Source organism: Culex quinquefasciatus, chromosome 2 (genome assembly GCF_015732765.1).
Source record: "Culex quinquefasciatus strain JHB chromosome 2, VPISU_Cqui_1.0_pri_paternal, whole genome shotgun sequence".
Taxonomy (NCBI): Eukaryota; Metazoa; Arthropoda; class Insecta; order Diptera; family Culicidae; genus Culex; species Culex quinquefasciatus.
In genome coordinates this window covers 155,915,336-155,924,049 of record NC_051862.1, presented here as the reverse complement: position 1 = coordinate 155,924,049, position 8,714 = coordinate 155,915,336, and the positions used below count along the sequence as shown (strand labels likewise).

The 8,714-nt window shown below is 43.6% G+C and overlaps 1 protein-coding gene across 1 annotated transcript; it reads right to left on the bottom strand.

The window, feature by feature from the left end:
• Positions 1 to 400: 400 nt before the first annotated feature.
• Positions 401 to 1,746, bottom strand: LOC119766365. The gene is made up of 3 exons (XM_038250863.1): positions 1,739 to 1,746; positions 837 to 1,001; positions 401 to 762 (listed from the first exon to the last, which is right to left on the bottom strand). Exons 1-3 carry the CDS (start codon positions 1,744 to 1,746, stop codon positions 414 to 416), a joined length of 522 nt encoding a protein of 173 aa, XP_038106791.1. The 3' UTR covers positions 401 to 413.
• Between the last annotated feature and the right edge of the window lie 6,968 nt (positions 1,747 to 8,714).

The following is an 8,714-nucleotide window of genomic DNA, read 5'->3' as shown; positions in this document are numbered from 1 at the left end:
GCGACTGGCTGTGGATAACAATAACGATGCATAGGGCAACGTGGCCAGCTCGGAGGACAGCATCGACTGCAGCTGGCACAGGCTCCAGTTGTTCAGGAGACCGTCGCAGTTGCGTCCAACAGCGGCGGTGGATCCCGCTTGAGCTTTTTGGTCAAGAACTCGGCCACGCTGTTTAACATGCCGGACGCGGCCGACAAGGAGTAAAACGAAGATCTACCTGTACAACCTGAAATGCTGATGAAGACGTGTGGGTGCTCATATTTAGCCTAGATGTTAGTTATATATGTCCGAACAACCCCTGAATATTTCAGGTGGATTCTGATATTGAAATCGCTCTTAATTATTGTGTTAATTCATAGATAAATTCTAAGCTAAAGTAAAATAAACAGTATCAACAGAAAAAAAACAGGATTTTATTCAATTATGTGTACAAAATCATACCGAACTAAGGAGGCTGCGGGACAGATTATAGCAGAGTGGTTCAGGTGCGGGGGAATCAGGTGAGCTTTGCGCCAGTGGGTCATCTTCTTGCGCATCAAGATGAACCAATCGTAACCGGTCAATTCACTGCGCGGAGGGAGGGCAAGAAAGGTCCAGCATGGAGATGCTGCTCTGATGAACAACGCCATCACTTCGCTGTTGATCTTCCACGGAATACTGCCCAGCTGGTTTAGTCTGTCCTTGGCGGCCGACGCACTTTCTGATGCAGCGAGAATATATCTAGTGTTCTGGTCTGGCCCAGTGTTCAACACCAACAAACGTCTAAAATAAAAATATTTTAAAAAATCTATGCACTTTCGATCGAAATGCTTGTTCAGCCAAAAGAACAGGCTTACCTTTTACTTTTCCACACCGCATACCGCATACGTCGGCTCTTCCCGGATGAGTTGCAGCTGAGCTTTTCCAGATTCTCGTCAGCGGCCGACAGAAGCACCTTAAATTTTAGATTCTCCAGCTGCAGCTTATCCTCTAACCCAGGTAGGACGCGCCGGACAGTTTTGCTGCACCGACACCGGAATGATCGTTAGAATCTACCAACAAATTAAAAAATTAAAAACTTAAACTCGCCGGAGCATGAGCATGAGCATGAGCATGAGAGATCACCCATGGTTGCCCCTCCGTTGCTGAACAGAACCGTAATATCCTTTCAGCACTACTGATCATAGGCTTCGACTATCAAGTGGTAATTCCCTTATCAACAGCATGTATGAATGCGCTGAAAAGATAAAACACCATGATTGCTAAAGCTAGATCAGTTGCGAATAGGTAACAGTCATTGGCCACCAACGGCGCCCGCCATGTCAGTTTGTAGACCTCGATTTTAAGGGACGGGAATGTTAGTTAGCGCAGGTTGCTACTAGGGCAGCTGATTTACTCTGTGCTTACACCCCACAAGCGCCAGGAACCTGAAAATTTGTTAGTAGGATAGGGTGCTGGTCAGGATTCATCATAGAAGATGATGATGCGACCCAAAATCGAAGTGTTTGTTGAAAGGTTTTATATATTATTCTCAAGGCAAACAATCGGATGCTGCGGATGAGACATTTCCCGTTTAACTGTTGTTAAATTTTAAATGAAATGGTTTTATCTTAGACAACCGGCTGTGGAAAGATAAAACCAAATAATGTTTATTTATAGAATGAGGTGTTAAACGCAATGCTGCAATGATAGCGTAGTCTGATTTTTAATTATATAACCATTTAATTCATAAATTTGTTACGGAATTGACGCTACGAACTCAACCATCAAATGCCTTTCGATCTTCTTTCTGTTAGCTAGATAAGGTATTGATTTTCGTTGCCTCTCGAGCAACGATGCTATGGAGAGGGCTTAACACACAAACAACCGACGTCGAGCCCTCCGAGCTACGGAGCTATGGGAAGGTCTTTTCAACACAAAAAAGACTCGCGTACAACACGACGTTCTTGATGAATCAAAATAATTTTGTTACGCAATAAACCTAACGAACTCGGATCGTTTTATCGAAAACTATATAAAGAGAACAAAAAAAACTTATCGGCCAACGAACGCGCGAACTTAAAAAAAAAATAAGAAGAAAACGAAGACCAATCACCCCATGCACACAAACAGCCACACAAAAGAGACGAAAATTATCACGTAAAAACAGGACTGCGCGTCCTCAGGAGCACTGCACTTATGACGGCATTATTCAATTATACTGACCAATCACCCCATGCACACAAACAGCCACACAAAAGAGACGAAAATTATCACGTAAAAACAGGACTGCGCGTCCTCAGGAGCACTGCACTTATGACGGCATTATTCAATTATACTGACCAATCACCCCATGCACACAAACAGCCACACAAAAGAGACGAAAATTATCACGTAAAAACAGGACTGCGCGTCCTCAGGAGCACTGCACTTATGACGGCATTATTCAATTATACTGACCAATCACCCCATGCACACAAACAGCCACATAAAAGAGACGAAAATTATCACGAAAAAACAGGACTGCGCGTCCTCAGGAGCACTGCACTTATGACGGCATTATTCAATTATACTAACCAATCACCCCATGCACACAAACAGCCACACAAAAGAGACGAAAATTATCACGAAAAAAACAGGACTGCGCGTCCTCAGAAGCACTGCACTTATGACGGCATTATTCAATTATACTAATCAATCACCCCATGCACACAAACAGCCACACAAAAGAGACGAAAATTATCACGTAAAAACAGGACTGCGCGTCCTCAGGAGCACTGCACTTATGACGGCATTATTCAATTATACTGACCAATCACCCCATGCACACAAACAGCCACACAAAAGAGACGAAAATTATCACGTAAAAACAGGACTGCGCGTCCTCAGGAGCACTGCACTTATGACGGCATTATTCAATTATACTGACCAATCACCCCATGCACACAAACAGCCACACAAAAGAGACGAAAATTATCACGAAAAAAACAGGACTGCGCGTCCTCAGAAGCACTGCACTTATGACGGCATTATTCAATTATACTGACCAATCACCCCATGCACACAAACAGCCACACAAAAGAGACGAAAATTATCACGTAAAAACAGGACTGCGCGTCCTCAGGAGCACTGCACTTATGACGGCATTATTCAATTATACTAATCAATCACCCCATGCACACAAACAGCCACACAAAAGAGACGAAAATTATCACGAAAAAACAGGACTGCGCGTCCTCAGAAGCACTGCACTTATGACGGCATTATTCAATTATACTGACCAATCACCCCATGCACACAAACAGCCACACAAAAGAGACGAAAATTATCACGAAAAAACAGGACTGCGCGTCCTCAGAAGCACTGCACTTATGACGGCATTATTCAATTATACTGACCAATCACCCCATGCACACAAACAGCCACACAAAAGAGACGAAAATTATCACGAAAAAACAGGACTGCGCGTCCTCAGAAGCACTGCACTTATGACGGCATTATTCAATTATACTAATCAATCACCCCATGCACACAAACAGCCACACAAAAGAGACGAAAATTATCACGAAAAAAACAGGACTGCGCGTCCTCAGAAGCACTGCACTTATGACGGCATTATTCAATTATACTAACCAATCACCCCATGCACACAAACAGCCACACAAAAGAGACGAAAATTATCACGAAAAAAACAGGACTGCGCGTCCTCAGAAGCACTGCACTTATGACGGCATTATTCAATTATACTGACCAATCACCCCATGCACACAAACAGCCACACAAAAGAGACGAAAATTATCACGTAAAAACAGGACTGCGCGTCCTCAGGAGCACTGCACTTATGACGGCATTATTCAATTATACTGACCAATCACCCCATGCACACAAACAGCCACACAAAAGAGACGAAAATTATCACGTAAAAACAGGACTGCGCGTCCTCAGGAGCACTGCACTTATGACGGCATTATTCAATTATACTGACCAATCACCCCATGCACACAAACAGCCACACAAAAGAGACGAAAATTATCACGAAAAAAACAGGACTGCGCGTCCTCAGAAGCACTGCACTTATGACGGCATTATTCAATTATACTGACCAATCACCCCATGCACACAAACAGCCACACAAAAGAGACGAAAATTATCACGAAAAAAACAGGACTGCGCGTCCTCAGGAGCACTGCACTTATGACGGCATTATTCAATTATACTGACCAATCACCCCATGCACACAAACAGCCACACAAAAGAGACGAAAATTATCACGAAAAAACAGGACTGCGCGTCCTCAGGAGCACTGCACTTATGACGGCATTATTCAATTATACTGACCAATCACCCCATGCACACAAACAGCCACACAAAAGAGACGAAAATTATCACGAAAAAACAGGACTGCGCGTCCTCAGAAGCACTGCACTTATGACGGCATTATTCAATTATACTGACCAATCACCCCATGCACACAAACAGCCACATAAAAGAGACGAAAATTATCACGTAAAAACAGGACTGCGCGTCCTCAGGAGCACTGCACTTATGACGGCATTATTCAATTATACTGACCAATCACCCCATGCACACAAACAGCCACATAAAAGAGACGAAAATTATCACGTAAAAACAGGACTGCGCGTCCTCAGGAGCACTGCACTTATGACGGCATTATTCAATTATACTGACCAATCACCCCATGCACACAAACAGCCACACAAAAGAGACGAAAATTATCACGAAAAAACAGGACTGCGCGTCCTCAGGAGCACTGCACTTATGACGGCATTATTCAATTATACTGACCAATCACCCCATGCACACAAACAGCCACACAAAAGAGACGAAAATTATCACGAAAAAAACAGGACTGCGCGTCCTCAGGAGCACTGCACTTATGACGGCATTATTCAATTATACTGACCAATCACCCCATGCACACAAACAGCCACATAAAAGAGACGAAAATTATCACGAAAAAACAGGACTGCGCGTCCTCAGAAGCACTGCACTTATGACGGCATTATTCAATTATACTGACCAATCACCCCATGCACACAAACAGCCACATAAAAGAGACGAAAATTATCACGTAAAAACAGGACTGCGCGTCCTCAGGAGCACTGCACTTATGACGGCATTATTCAATTATACTGACCAATCACCCCATGCACACAAACAGCCACACAAAAGAGACGAAAATTATCACGAAAAAACAGGACTGCGCGTCCTCAGAAGCACTGCACTTATGACGGCATTATTCAATTATACTGACCAATCACCCCATGCACACAAACAGCCACATAAAAGAGACGAAAATTATCACGTAAAAACAGGACTGCGCGTCCTCAGGAGCACTGCACTTATGACGGCATTATTCAATTATACTGACCAATCACCCCATGCACACAAACAGCCACACAAAAGAGACGAAAATTATCACGAAAAAACAGGACTGCGCGTCCTCAGGAGCACTGCACTTATGACGGCATTATTCAATTATACTGACCAATCACCCCATGCACACAAACAGCCACACAAAAGAGACGAAAATTATCACGTAAAAACAGGACTGCGCGTCCTCAGGAGCACTGCACTTATGACGGCATTATTCAATTATACTGACCAATCACCCCATGCACACAAACAGCCACACAAAAGAGACGAAAATTATCACGAAAAAAACAGGACTGCGCGTCCTCAGGAGCACTGCACTTATGACGGCATTATTCAATTATACTGACCAATCACCCCATGCACACAAACAGCCACATAAAAGAGACGAAAATTATCACGTAAAAACAGGACTGCGCGTCCTCAGAAGCACTGCACTTATGACGGCATTATTCAATTATACTGACCAATCACCCCATGCACACAAACAGCCACATAAAAGAGACGAAAATTATCACGAAAAAACAGGACTGCGCGTCCTCAGGAGCACTGCACTTATGACGGCATTATTCAATTATACTGACCAATCACCCCATGCACACAAACAGCCACACAAAAGAGACGAAAATTATCACGAAAAAACAGGACTGCGCGTCCTCAGAAGCACTGCACTTATGACGGCATTATTCAATTATACTAATCAATCACCCCATGCACACAAACAGCCACACAAAAGAGACGAAAATTATCACGTAAAAACAGGACTGCGCGTCCTCAGGAGCACTGCACTTATGACGGCATTATTCAATTATACTGACCAATCACCCCATGCACACAAACAGCCACACAAAAGAGACGAAAATTATCACGAAAAAACAGGACTGCGCGTCCTCAGGAGCACTGCACTTATGACGGCATTATTCAATTATACTGACCAATCACCCCATGCACACAAACAGCCACACAAAAGAGACGAAAATTATCACGTAAAAACAGGACTGCGCGTCCTCAGGAGCACTGCACTTATGACGGCATTATTCAATTATACTGACCAATCACCCCATGCACACAAACAGCCACATAAAAGAGACGAAAATTATCACGAAAAAACAGGACTGCGCGTCCTCAGAAGCACTGCACTTATGACGGCATTATTCAATTATACTGACCAATCACCCCATGCACACAAACAGCCACATAAAAGAGACGAAAATTATCACGAAAAAACAGGACTGCGCGTCCTCAGAAGCACTGCACTTATGACGGCATTATTCAATTATACTGACCAATCACCCCATGCACACAAACAGCCACACAAAAGAGACGAAAATTATCACGAAAAAACAGGACTGCGCGTCCTCAGAAGCACTGCACTTATGACGGCATTATTCAATTATACTGACCAATCACCCCATGCACACAAACAGCCACATAAAAGAGACGAAAATTATCACGAAAAAACAGGACTGCGCGTCCTCAGAAGCACTGCACTTATGACGGCATTATTCAATTATACTGACCAATCACCCCATGCACACAAACAGCCACACAAAAGAGACGAAAATTATCACGAAAAAACAGGACTGCGCGTCCTCAGAAGCACTGCACTTATGACGGCATTATTCAATTATACTGACCAATCACCCCATGCACACAAACAGCCACATAAAAGAGACGAAAATTATCACGAAAAAACAGGACTGCGCGTCCTCAGAAGCACTGCACTTATGACGGCATTATTCAATTATACTAATCAATCACCCCATGCACACAAACAGCCACACAAAAGAGACGAAAATTATCACGTAAAAACAGGACTGCGCGTCCTCAGGAGCACTGCACTTATGACGGCATTATTCAATTATACTGACCAATCACCCCATGCACACAAACAGCCACACAAAAGAGACGAAAATTATCACGAAAAAACAGGACTGCGCGTCCTCAGGAGCACTGCACTTATGACGGCATTATTCAATTATACTGACCAATCACCCCATGCACACAAACAGCCACACAAAAGAGACGAAAATTATCACGTAAAAACAGGACTGCGCGTCCTCAGGAGCACTGCACTTATGACGGCATTATTCAATTATACTGACCAATCACCCCATGCACACAAACAGCCACATAAAAGAGACGAAAATTATCACGAAAAACAGGACTGCGCGTCCTCAGAAGCACTGCACTTATGACGGCATTATTCAATTATACTGACCAATCACCCCATGCACACAAACAGCCACATAAAAGAGACGAAAATTATCACGAAAAACAGGACTGCGCGTCCTCAGAAGCACTGCACTTATGACGGCATTATTCAATTATACTGACCAATCACCCCATGCACACAAACAGCCACACAAAAGAGACGAAAATTATCACGAAAAACAGGACTGCGCGTCCTCAGAAGCACTGCACTTATGACGGCATTATTCAATTATACTGACCAATCACCCCATGCACACAAACAGCCACATAAAAGAGACGAAAATTATCACGAAAAACAGGACTGCGCGTCCTCAGGAGCACTGCACTTATGACGGCATTATTCAATTATACTGACCAATCACCCCATGCACACAAACAGCCACATAAAAGAGACGAAAATTATCACGAAAAAACAGGACTGCGCGTCCTCAGGAGCACTGCACTTATGACGGCATTATTCAATTATACTAATCAATCACCCCATGCACACAAACAGCCACACAAAAGAGACGAAAATTATCACGTAAAAACAGGACTGCGCGTCCTCAGAAGCACTGCACTTATGACGGCATTATTCAATTATACTAACCAATCACCCCATGCACACAAACAGCCACACAAAAGAGACGAAAATTATCACGAAAAAAACAGGACTGCGCGTCCTCAGAAGCACTGCACTTATGACGGCATTATTCAATTATACTGACCAATCACCCCATGCACACAAACAGCCACACAAAAGAGACGAAAATTATCACGTAAAAACAGGACTGCGCGTCCTCAGGAGCACTGCACTTATGACGGCATTATTCAATTATACTGACCAATCACCCCATGCACACAAACAGCCACACAAAAGAGACGAAAATTATCACGAAAAAAACAGGACTGCGCGTCCTCAGAAGCACTGCACTTATGACGGCATTATTCAATTATACTCTTAAAAACTTAAACTCGCCGGATAAAAAAAAAAAAAAACTTACCCATGAACTTTTTCTCCTCCTCGAATTCCACCGAAATCTTCTCCAAATTCCTCTCTGCTGACGTGCAGTTTGCTTATCACTTTGGGGCGAAGTTGCTGTTGAGCAGCAACTTGCCTCCTTGCGAGATATTCCAGCACCGTGTCCTGCGGATGTTGGAACGGGCGA